The sequence below is a fragment of the Oncorhynchus nerka genome, linkage group LG13, assembly GCF_034236695.1.
Source record: "Oncorhynchus nerka isolate Pitt River linkage group LG13, Oner_Uvic_2.0, whole genome shotgun sequence".
NCBI classification, from domain to species: Eukaryota; Metazoa; Chordata; class Actinopteri; order Salmoniformes; family Salmonidae; genus Oncorhynchus; species Oncorhynchus nerka.
The window spans coordinates 93,856,554-93,868,487 of NC_088408.1; the positions used below are offsets into that span (position 1 = coordinate 93,856,554).

The following is an 11,934-nucleotide window of genomic DNA, read 5'->3' on the forward strand; positions in this document are numbered from 1 at the left end:
CTGCTGTAGTGATGTAGTTCTGCTGTAGTGATGTAGGGCTGTAGTGATGTAGAGCTGTAGTGCTGCTGTAGTGATGTAGTTCTGCTGTAGTGATGTAGTTCTGCTGTAGTGATGTAGAGCTGTAGTTCTGCTGTAGTGATGTAGTTCTGCTGTAGTGATGTAGAGCTGTAGTGCTGCTGTAGTGATGTAGTGCTGCTGTAGTGATGTAGTTCTGCTGTAGTGATGTAGTTCTGCTGTAGTGATGTAGAGCTGTAGTTCTGCTGTAGTGATGTAGTTCTGCTGTAGTGATGTAGAGCTGTAGTTCTGCTGTAGTGATGTAGTTCTGCTGTAGTGATGTAGTTCTGCTGTAGTGATGTAGTTCTGCTGTAGTGATGTAGTTCTGCTGTAGTGATGTAGTTCTGCTGTAGTGCTGCTGTAGTGATGTAGGGCTGTAGCAGTGTTGTAAAGTACTTTAGTAAAAATACTTTTTAGTAATACTTATCGTTTTTTTGGGGTATCTGTACTTTAATTTACTATTTATATTTTTGACAACTTTTACTCCACTACATTCCTAAAGAAAATGTATTTTTACTCCTTACGTTTTCCCTGACACCCAAAAGTACTCGTTACATTTTCAATGTTTAGCAGGAATGGAAAAAGCTCCAATTCACACACTTATCAAGAGAATATCCCTGGTCATCCCTTCTGCCTCTGATCTGATGGACTCACTAAACACAAATGCTTTGTTTGTAAATTATGTCTGAGTGTTGAGCTGTGACCCTGGCTATCAGTAAATGAAAAGAAATCAAGAAAATGGTGTCGTCTGGTTTGTTTAATGTAAGACATTTTAAATGATTTATACTTTTTCTTTTGATACTTAAGTACATTTAAAACCAACTAGACTTTTACTCAAGTAGGATTTTACTGGGTAACATTCTATGAAGGTATCTTTACTTCTGCTGTAGTGATGTAGGGCTGTAGTGATGTAGGGCTGTAGTGATGTAGGGCTGTAGTGATGTAGGGCTGTAGTGATGTAGGGCTTTAGTGATGTTGGGCTGTAGTGATGTTGGGCTGTAGTGATGTAGGGCTTTAGTTATGTTGGGCTGTAGGTTGGGCTGTAGTGATGTAGGGCTTTAGGTTGGGATGTAGTGATGTAGGGCTGTAGGTTGGGCTGTAGCGATGTAGGGCTTTAGTGATGTTGGGCTGTAGGTTGGGATGTAGGGCTGTAGGTTGGGCTGTAGTGATGTAGGGCTGTAGGTTGGGCTGTAGCGATGTAGGGCTTTAGTGATGTTGGGCTGTAGTGATGTAGGGCTGTAGGTTGGGATGTAGGGCTGTAGTGATGTAGGGCTGTAGGTTGGGCTGTAGTGATGTAGGGCCCTTTCTATCACCTCCTGTCTCTCTCTCTGTCCAATACATATGAAGACTGGTTCTCCCCTGTAGTACAGTCATGTATTCTTCCCTGTACTAGTCCCCATCATAGAACTAGCATTACTAGAACGGACATTCTTACCATTCTCCTTTGCGTGTACCCACCAGTCAAATCACTATTGGTCAGGCCTCCCGAGATGCGCAGTGGTCTAAGGCACTAAAGATCTAGTAGCTGTGCCACTAGAGATCCTGGCCGGCTCTGTCGCAGCCCGGCCGCAACCGTGAGATCCATGTTTGCGGCGCACAATTGACCCAGCACCGTCCGAGTTAGGGTGAGGGTTTGGCCGGCAGGGATGTCCTTGTCCCATCACGCTCTAGCGACCCCTGTGGCGGGCCGGGCGCAGTGCACGCTGACAGTTTCCAGGGGTAGGGTGTTTCCTCCGACACATTGGTGTGGCTGGCTTCTGGGTTAAGCAGGCATTGTTTCAAGAAGCAGTGCGGCTTGGTTGGGTTGTGTTTCAGAGGGCTCTCGACCTTCACCTCTCCCAAATCCGTACTGGAGTTGCAGCGATGAGACAAGACTGTAACTACCAATTGGATACCATGAAATTGGGGGAAACATTTTTTTTTTTTATGAAAAAATAAGCATGAAAAAAATCCATATTGGTCAGGGCTTTGTTGTTTCTAGTGATTCGATTTCTATGGTCCCCATACAGACCTGGCCACCAGAAGAACATTTACTCCTCCTCCTCGCCCTCAACCAATCCCAGAGGTCCTGAGGAGAAGGAGTCCGCTCTATGTCCCCAACCCTGATCCAGAGGTACAAGGAGAGGACAGTGTTGCTATTAATGACAGCGAGAGTGACGAGACCGTTGACTACACGGGAGAGGTTTTTAACTTCTCGTCGGACGAAACAGAAGACTGGACTCATGAAACCACGCTGGAGCTCTATAGAGAGGGAGCTGTGAGGAGCAGGGAGGACTCTGGTTGAGCTGAATTATAGCTTGTTGTTGTGTTTCGTCTATTACATCACATTTGTTGTCTGTGTTTTGTCTGTGACATCACATTTGTTGTCGTGTTTAGTCTAGGACATCACATTTGTTGTCGTGTTTTGTCTAGGACATCACATTTGTTGTCGTGTTTTGTCTGTGACATCACATTTGTTGTCGTGTTTAGTCTAGGACATCACATTTGTTGTCGTGTTTAGTCTATGACATCACATTTGTTGTCGTGTTTAGTCTATGACATCACATTTGTTGTTGTGTTTCGTCTATTGTCCCAGTTGAAACTAGTAAAAACCTTTCTCAGTCTTATGAATGTTGATCATATTGGATTCAAAGGTTTTAAAAATTAATTCCGTTTTATCTTGTGTTTTAGTTTTGAAAGATTATGTGCATGTTTGTTGAGTATATTTTTCCAAGTTATTTTTTTCACAAAGAATACCTTTAAACATTTGTGATGTGTTAATATGTTTGTGACATTGGGATAATATATTGTATGATATGTATAATTTTTTTGTAGAGTAGCTACAGTAGTAGCTGGTACAATTAAATAATTTGTTGTAAAAGTGTAACAAAGTATCTTATTTATTTGAAAGCTCACGTTCAACGCATCTCCTTCTATTGTATCATAATACTTGTTAATGTTAAGAGATCATCCTGAAATTATAAAGTGCTTTTTTGCTATTAAAGTTGACATGTTGCTTCGTCAAATGTTGGCCATTTTCTGCAGTCAAACACAACACACTTGACACCTACGATGCTTAACCTTTTTCCCCACTCCTGAACGGCAGTGACACATTGATTGTTGGACAGTGTTATTATTAAGGTGGTCTGCACCATTTGAGATGTCCATCCCGTTGGGGTTTTTTGGTTCTACCAAACCATCTATTTTTTATTTTTTTCTAACTAGGTGTTTTGTGCTCAGTTGCAGGGGTCGTGGGAGAGAAAGAGGAGCCTCATGGCGATGGCTCTACTGGTCCAAACCGTCCACTACCTTCTGTCCAGGATGGGACGCGGTCTACAGCACCAGCTATGAAGAGGAAACTGGAGGACCAGGCAGGGGAAGAAGACTCAAGGCCTAATCATGCCATTTTATCAGACACATCCACACCTAGAAAAGTCATTAAACGCATCACCACCAAACGGAAGGATATCTTTGATTTGCTCCTGCAGAGCAACCCGTTCGACCTGGACAGTATTCTATTGGCGGCCCAGACAGGAAATGGTCAGGCGACAACAGGAAGTCTTCATGACTCTGTTGATTCGGTTGTGTTGAGAAGTCGAAGTGCAGGTTTCCTGCTGGAGACAGCAGATTTCAAAGGAAAAGAGGAAGGAAAGAAATGGAACACAGAAAAGCAGGAAATTACAAAATCCTCAGAGGAGCTAACTCTAACTAAAGATGGGAATCTCTCCCAGCATACTGACCACTGCCAGAGCCAGACAGAGGAGATTACTCTAGATAGGAATCTCTCCCAGCATACCGACCACTGCCAGAGAGAGGAGATAACTCTAGATATGAATCTCTCCCAGCATACTGACCACTGCCAGAGCCAGAGAGAGGAGATCACTCTAGATATGAATCTCTCTCAGCATACCGACCACTGCCAGAGAGAGGAGATTACTCTAGATAGGAATCTCTCCCAGTATACTGACCACTGCCAGAGAGAGGAGATCACTCTAGATATGAATCTCTCCCAGCATACCTATGACCACTGCCAGAGAGAGGAGATAACTCTAGACATGAATCTCTCCCAGCATACTGACCACTGCCAGAGCCAGAGAGAGGAGATCACTCTAGATATGAATCTCTCTCAGCATACCGACCACTGCCAGAGAGAGGAGATTACTCTAGATAGGAATCTCTCCCAGCATTCTGACCACTGCCAGAGCCAGAGAGAGGAGATCACTCTAGATATGAATCTCTCCCAGCATACTGACCACTGCCAGAGCCAGAGAGAGGAGATCACTCTAGATAGGAATCTCTCCCAGCATACTGACCACTGCCAGAGAGAGGAGATTACTCTAGATAGGAATCTCTCCCAGCATTCTGACCACTGCCAGAGCCAGAGAGAGGAGATCACTCTAGATAGGAATCTCTCCCAGCATACTGACCACTGCCAGAGCCAGAGAGAGGAGATAACTCAAGAGGGGCATCTTTCCCAGCATACTGACCACACAGACGAAGCAAGGTTCAATCTAGGTGAATATTTCAATTTTAACCCAACAACGAGTGCTGACAGATACCAACACAATAACACTATCTGGGCAGAGGAAACCAGTCAAAACCCTGACCAGAATACATGTCCTGAAGCCTTAGTGCCGCTAGCTGGATTGGATGCCACAAGAAACAGCATCTCCACCGATAAGTCAAAGGTCACCCTCACCCACCGACCTGCTAGGCCAGAGATTGACCCCATGGACAAGACCAGATCTGCGGTAGAGGTTGACCTGAGCCAAATGGACCAGGATGACACCTGCTGTACCCTTATAGACAACGTCTCACTTGTTGAACACCTGTCCCTGTCCAAAGCACCTGTCCCTTTGGAAACCACTGAAGTTGTGAATGCCTGTGTGGCTGGGACATCATCTCCATATATTGATGATCAGTGTAAGCTAGACAATGGTCTCCTGTCCAAGGAAGACTTGGAGGAGGAGTGTAGCGTGTCTCTTCTTTCGCCTCATTCAGACGCTACAACAACAACACACCTGGATGTCACAAGACAAGCTTCCATTGTTGACGAGAAGCAGACACAACCAGTAGAGGCACCATCAGCGATGGAGGATGATAATGATGAATATCTTGACTCTTGCAACACTAGCTCACCATCCCTCCTAGTGGCTGAGGAGCTCCACGGCCCTGTGGGGATATCAGAATGTACAGAGACCAATATCGATACACTGTTTATGCAGAGAGCAAGTCAAATCCCCAAAGCTTCTTCCATTGGATCAGATGTTGGTTTAAAAGCCAACCTGCTCAAATGCACTGGTCTCGATCTCCAGCTGATTGGAGACAGACTGGACAGAGAGACCACAGCTGCTGTGACTGGTAGAGATGGTGAGAGATGTCATATTGATGGTGGACAACGTGAGGGAGGCTCTGTAACACACAGAGTGTCTAGAGACCCGGATGCTTCTACTGACAAGACTTTGTCTTCCGACAATAAAGACAATAGTGCTGACTCTGACATCACCGTGGTCTCTGAGCTGGACCAAGCAGAGACAAAGAACAATGATCTGGGACAAGTTGAAAAGGAGGAGGTGGCGAAAGCTCATGTTCAACTTGATTCAGAAGCGACAATTGGTTCCGTCCAACATCAGGTGAGAGGAGTAGAAAACCAAACCCCCGGGACTGAAGTTGAGACTTTAGATACATTAATAGATTACTCTGAGGCGTGTGAGATGAATGGTAATGGATATACCACTACTGTAATGGAAGACTCCACTAGCCTGTTACCCGCTTTAGATGACTGCCAAGCTAAAGACGGTGTGAAGGAAGATGAACCAGAGATGAACACTATGCAAAGTGATACGGGCAGCGCCAAACACCACAACAGCTGTAGTCAACACAAGAGGAAAGCCAAGAGCAGTAGAGCCAGACCTGGCAAGAGGCAGGCCAAACTGTTGTTGAAGCCAAAGCCAAACCCTTGGGCATCGCAAAACACAAGTACTAGTTACACAACCAGTCGTGCTGATACCTCGTCTAGTTCAGGTATTGGAATATTGTATTTATGAATAGATTCACTTTTTCAACATTGTTCATTTGATTCATAAATACAGTCAGGTCCATAAATATTTGCACATTGAAGAAGTTATTATTATTTTGGCTCTGTATGCCACCACAATGGATTTGACTATCAAGATGAGATTAAAGTTAATTCTGAGGATATTTACATCCAAATCAGGTGAACGGTGTAGGAATTACAGCACTTTTTTATGTGGTCACCACAATATTAGGGGCTCAAAAAGTAATTGGACAAACTAACATGAACATAAATTAAATTGTTTTAATACTTAGTTGCAAATCCTTTGCCGTCAATGACTGCCTGAAGACTGGAACCCATAGACATCACCAGATGCTGGGTTTCTTCCCTGGTGATGCTCTGCCAAGCCTTTACTGCAGCTGTCTTCAGTTTCTGCTTGTTCTTGGGGCGTTTTGCCTTCAGCAAGTGAAGTGCATGCTCAATTAGATTCAGGTCAAGTAATTGACTTGGCCATTGCAGAACATTTCAATTCTTTGTCTTAAAAAAGTATTGGTTTGCTTTCGCAGTATGCTTCGGGTCATTGTCCATCTGCACTGTGAAACGCCGTCCAATGAGTTTTGAAGCATTTGGCTGAATCTGAGCAGATAATAACATTAGCCCTAAACACTTCAGAATTCATCCTGCTGCTTTTGTCAGTAGTCACATCATCAATAAATACAAGGGAACCAGTTCCATTTGCAGCCATACATGCCCACCCCATAACACTACCTCCACCATGCTTCACAGATGAGGTGGTATGCTCTGATGATGAGCAGTACCTTCCCTTCTCCATAACACTACCTCCACCATGCTTCACAGATGAGGTGGTATGCTCTGATGATGAGCAGTACCTTCCCTTCTCCATTACACTACCTCCACCATGCTTCACAGATGAGGTGGTATGCTCTGATGATGAGCAGTACCTTCCCTTTTCCATAACGCTACCTCCACCATGCTTCACAGATGAGGTGGTATGCTCTGATAATGAGCAGTACCTTCCCTTCTCCATAACACTACCTCCACCATGCTTCACAGATGAGGTGATATGCTCTGATGATGAGCAGTACCTTCCCTTCTCCATAACACTACCTCCACCATGCTTCACAGATGAGGTGGTATGCTCTGATGATGAGCAGTACCTTCCCTTCTCCATAACACTACCTCCACCATGCTTCACAGATGAGGTGATATGCTCTGATGATGAGCAGTACCTTCCCTTCTCCATAACACTACCTCCACCATGCTTCACAGATGAGGTGGTATGCTCTGATGATGAGCAGTACCTTCCCTTCTCCATACTCTTCTCTTCCCATCATTCTGGTACAAGTTGATCTTTGTCTCGTCTGTCGATAGGATGTTGTTTGACAAGCTCTAATCTCTAATCTTCCTGTTTTTAAGGCTTACCAGTGGTTTACATCTTGTGGTAAACACTCTGTATTTACTCTGGTCTTCTCTTGAATGTTGACTTTGACACAGATATCCCTACCTCCTGGATGGTGTTCCTGATCTGGCCAACTGTTGTGAAGGGTTTTTTCTTCACCTGGGAAGAACAGTTGTTTTCCGTGGTCTTCCGGGCCTTTTTGTGTTCCTGAGCTCCCCAGTATGTTCTTTCTTTTTAAGAATGTACCAAATAGTTGATTTGGGGCTCCCAAGTTGCGCAGCGGTCTAATGCACTGCATCTCAGTGCTAGAAGCGTCACTACAGACCCTGGTTTTATTCCAGGCTGTATCGCAACCGGCAGTGATTGGGATTCCCATAGGGCGGCGCACAATTGGCTCAGCCTCGTCCGGGTTAGGGTAGTTAAATAAAGGTTAAATAAATAAAATACTTTTGGCCACACCTAATGGTTTTGCTATCTCTCTGATGGGTTTGTTTTGATTGTTCAGTCTAATGATGGCTTGCTTCACTGGCAGTGACAGCTCTTCGGCCTTCATATTGAGGGTTAAACAGCAACCGATTCCAAATGCAAATGTCACACTTGAAATCAACTCTAGACCTTTTATCTGATTACTTGTAAATTAACTAATGAGGGAATAACACACCTGGCCATGGAACAGCTGAGCAGCTGTTGGTCCCTTAAAAGGGGGGGCTCACAAGTAAAAAATGCTGTAATTCCTACACCGTTCACCTGATTTGGATGTAAAATACCCTCAAATTAAAGCTGGAAGTCTGCTGAAAGTTGGCGTACAGAGCCAAAATGATAATAACTCAATATCCAAATATGTATGGCAAACAGATCGTAAAATAAAACATATTGTATCAAATAGAACATCTTACATAATTCTGTGTCTGTGACTTTCCCATTGTTGTCACCTTGATCAATCATATTTTATTTATATTTCATACATATTTAATTTATATGCTCATCTTTCTATCAATGTTTTATCAGTAGGTCCCATGCCTGGCACAAAGATTCCCTTGAGGAATATACACAAGAGAAACAGTATGGGAGAGAGCCACCTTCACCTGGCATGCAAGAAAGGAGACCTGGCTCTAGTGAGAGGCCTTCTGGAAGCAGGCCTAAATGTCAATCAGATAGATCACGCAGGTTTGTAACAGACCAGACGCTATACTGCCCTACCAAGCACAAAGGCAGTGACTGCTCATAGCGTGGAACTGATAAATATGGCTTCTATTTACCTTGGTTTCATAGTAACTATATGCAGTTACTGCTAACATGACCCCCCCCCCCCATTTTCTCCAAAACACAATACAGTAGAGGCAAGATACTTGTCCACATGATTAAGCATGTATTTAATGTAGCAAAAAAATGACATTAACTCATTTTTGAACAAATGAGCAGTTACTGCCTTTTTGCTTGGTACGGCAGTATAGACTATTTCATTTTTATTCACCTTTATTTTTAGCAGGGTGTCACTGAAACCAAGTCTTATTTTTGTCTTCTTCAAATGAGCCCTGCACAATACAAACACACATCAATACAACACTATCAAAATCAAATAATACATCTACAAAACATCTGGTCAGATCCATGGCTGCTTTCCTTCCCCAATACAGTACTTAAAAAGGACAGACTTTTCATGTAAAATCAAACTGATCCCCAACATGTTCCCAGTTTTTTTGGGGGGGAAACCAGTCCTCTTTTACTATTGTTTTAGCGTTCTGTCTTTATGTCCATTAGTACAACTTAGTTACACAATCCTTTTATGTCTTTATCACTGTTTGTAAATGACGACGAATGCTTATAATGCATCGTAACCTGCCTGCGTGTGTCTGTGTGTGTGTGTGTGTCAGGCTGGACGGCGCTGCATGAGGCCAGTGCTGCAGGCTCCGAGGCTGTGGTCAAGGAGCTACTGCAGGCTGGGGCTGATGTTACCAGTAGAGGTCTGGAGGGCCTCACTCCTCTACATGATGCTGCTGCCTCAGGACACTGTAAAGTACGCTACATACTCTGATTGATACGATTAACCGACTTTAGTGGCTCACTCACGTTGATTATGATGTACTGACACTTGGATGTGTATTGTATGCCTGTTGAGAATCAAACAAGTTATTCCCAACTTCCTGTCTGAATATATAGTGCCCTTCTTTTTTTGTGTGAATTGTGTGTTTTTCATCATCAACATTTCTATCAATATTGTTTGATAATGTGAGGCTGAAATGTGTGTGTGTGTGTGTGTGTGTGTGTCCTGCATTGAGACCCTCAGGTAGTGCAGCTCCTTCTTCAGTATGGCGCAAACCCGCAAGACAAAAACGCTCTGGGCCAGACCGCCGTGGACCTAGCCTGCCACGACGACATCAAACAACTCCTCTCCACATCCCCAGGACCGTTTGTCCAACGTGAGCAGCCTAGCGAAGCACCTAAACACAAGTATAGGTAGCTGCAGCCCAATATGGTGAACAGAGTGTGGGCCAGTGGGTGTGTTGAAAGAAGTGAGTGTGTGGAAAGCGAATCGGCTAATTGGGCAGATTTGTTGCCACTCAAGACAGTTTTGCGTTGCTGATCAGGTTGCACGAAAAGTCAATAAGCCGGCAACCAGTGCACCGGTGAGACCTGAGATCTGACCTTAATACCCAGTAGGAAGCTTCTGTTAAAAAGAAGAAATGCTATTGCAACCTCTTTGCAATAAGGAATTGAGACCAAAAGCTCAAGAGAAGTTTCAAGTGTTTAATACCAATGATACAGTCAGCTGAGTGCATCCATTTAGAAAGATCACAACACATTTTACACTCTTCCCTTGTAGGCGTCACCTCCCCAGCTATACATTTTACGACCCCAATGAGTTTCCCTCTTTTCCCCTGTGGAATGTCCATGGTCCTCTCTCTGTGGAATGTCCATGGTCCTCTCTCTGTGGAATGTCCATGGTCCTCTCTCTGTAGAATGTCCATGGTCCTCTCTCTGTAGAATGTCCATGGTCCTCTCTCTGTGGAAAGTCCATGGTCCTCTCTCTGTGGAATGTCCATGGTCCTCTCTCTGTGGAATGTCCATGGTCCTCTCTCTGTGGAATGTCCATGGTCCTCTCTCTGTGGAATGTCCATGGTCCTCTCTCTGTACAATGTCCATGGTCCTCTCTCTATAGAATGTCCATGGTCCTCTCTCTATAGAATGTCCATGGTCCTCTCTTTGTTTAGCCAGATGTCAGAATCACACCCTGTCCTTCTGTTCTGGGCCTGACCCTGCTCTCTGATCCGAGGCAATTTCCTCTTATCCGATTGGGTCGACCTTTTCTAAATTAGCATACGCACAGTTTCATGGACTAAACTCCATTAATACTCACAGTAATCATTCACTAAACAGGGTACAAACTAAACTACAGTTTAACTTGAAACAGAGTCCATCACTTCCTACCTGGTAAAACGGTCACGTCTCCGGCGGTAGCTAACGTGACCATGTTTTTCCCTCCTGTGATTTTATTTAAAGTAGGACACCAGCCTACACAATAAATCATTCATATTGTTAACCATCTAGATGTAGGGCATGAACGGCAACAACCCCCGGGACACACTGCCCTTTGCTCCCGCTTGACACGCACTACTTGTCCGGCAGTGGCGTGAGAAGTAGCTACCTAGTAACAGGTTGACGGTCACAGTAAGCACACACATACAACGCAGGAAGCAACAGTACACCCATCATCAGTACTTTTAACTAAAAGAAAAAATAAACAATCTTCACTTTTATAACTGAAAATTTACAATTATTTGTGGAAAATTGGAACAGTGAAATACGACTCAGACTCATCCAGTAAAAAAAAAAAAAAAAAAAGTAGTCCACAATCTCTCGTGGTATGCTAGCCCAATGTAATGTATGTTAGTGGAAGAAAATAAAAAAAACACAGCTCAATCAAAACCGTCTAACCAAACCAGGTCCTGGGGCCCTCTCCTGGGTGCACATTTTGTTTTAGGCCCTAGCACTACACCTCTGATTCAAATAATCAAAGCTTGATGATGAGTTGGTTATTTGAATCAGCTATGTCATGCTAGAGCAAAAACCAAATCGTGCACGGGGGGCTGGGGAGCGGGGCAGGACAGAGTTTTGGAAACCTTGGTCTAACCTATAGCAGAGTGCTTTCGACCCACCCACTTCTATCCACACGTCCATTACTTTCCTTTGGACACACCCACTTCTATCCACACGTCCATTACTTTCCTTTCGACACACCCACTTCTATCCACGCGTCCATTACTTTCCTTTGGACACACCCACTTCTATCCACACGTCCATTACTTTCCTTTGGACACACCCACTTCTATCCACGCGTCCATTACTTTCCTTTGGACACACCCACTTCTATCCACACGTCCATTACTTTCCTTTCGACACACCCACTTCTATCCACACGTCCATTACTTTCCTTTGGACACACCCACTTCTATCCACACGTCCA

The 11,934-nt window shown here is 44.2% G+C and overlaps 1 protein-coding gene across 1 annotated transcript; it reads left to right on the top strand.

Moving 5' to 3' along the window:
• Positions 1-1,700: 1,700 nt before the first annotated feature.
• LOC135574814 (uncharacterized) lies at positions 1,701-8,644 on the top strand. The gene is made up of 4 exons (XM_065027014.1): positions 1,701-1,773; positions 2,064-2,333; positions 3,274-6,057; positions 8,478-8,644. Exons 1-4 carry the CDS (start codon positions 1,701-1,703, stop codon positions 8,642-8,644), a joined length of 3,294 nt encoding a protein of 1,097 aa, XP_064883086.1.
• Positions 8,645-11,934: the final 3,290 nt, after the last annotated feature.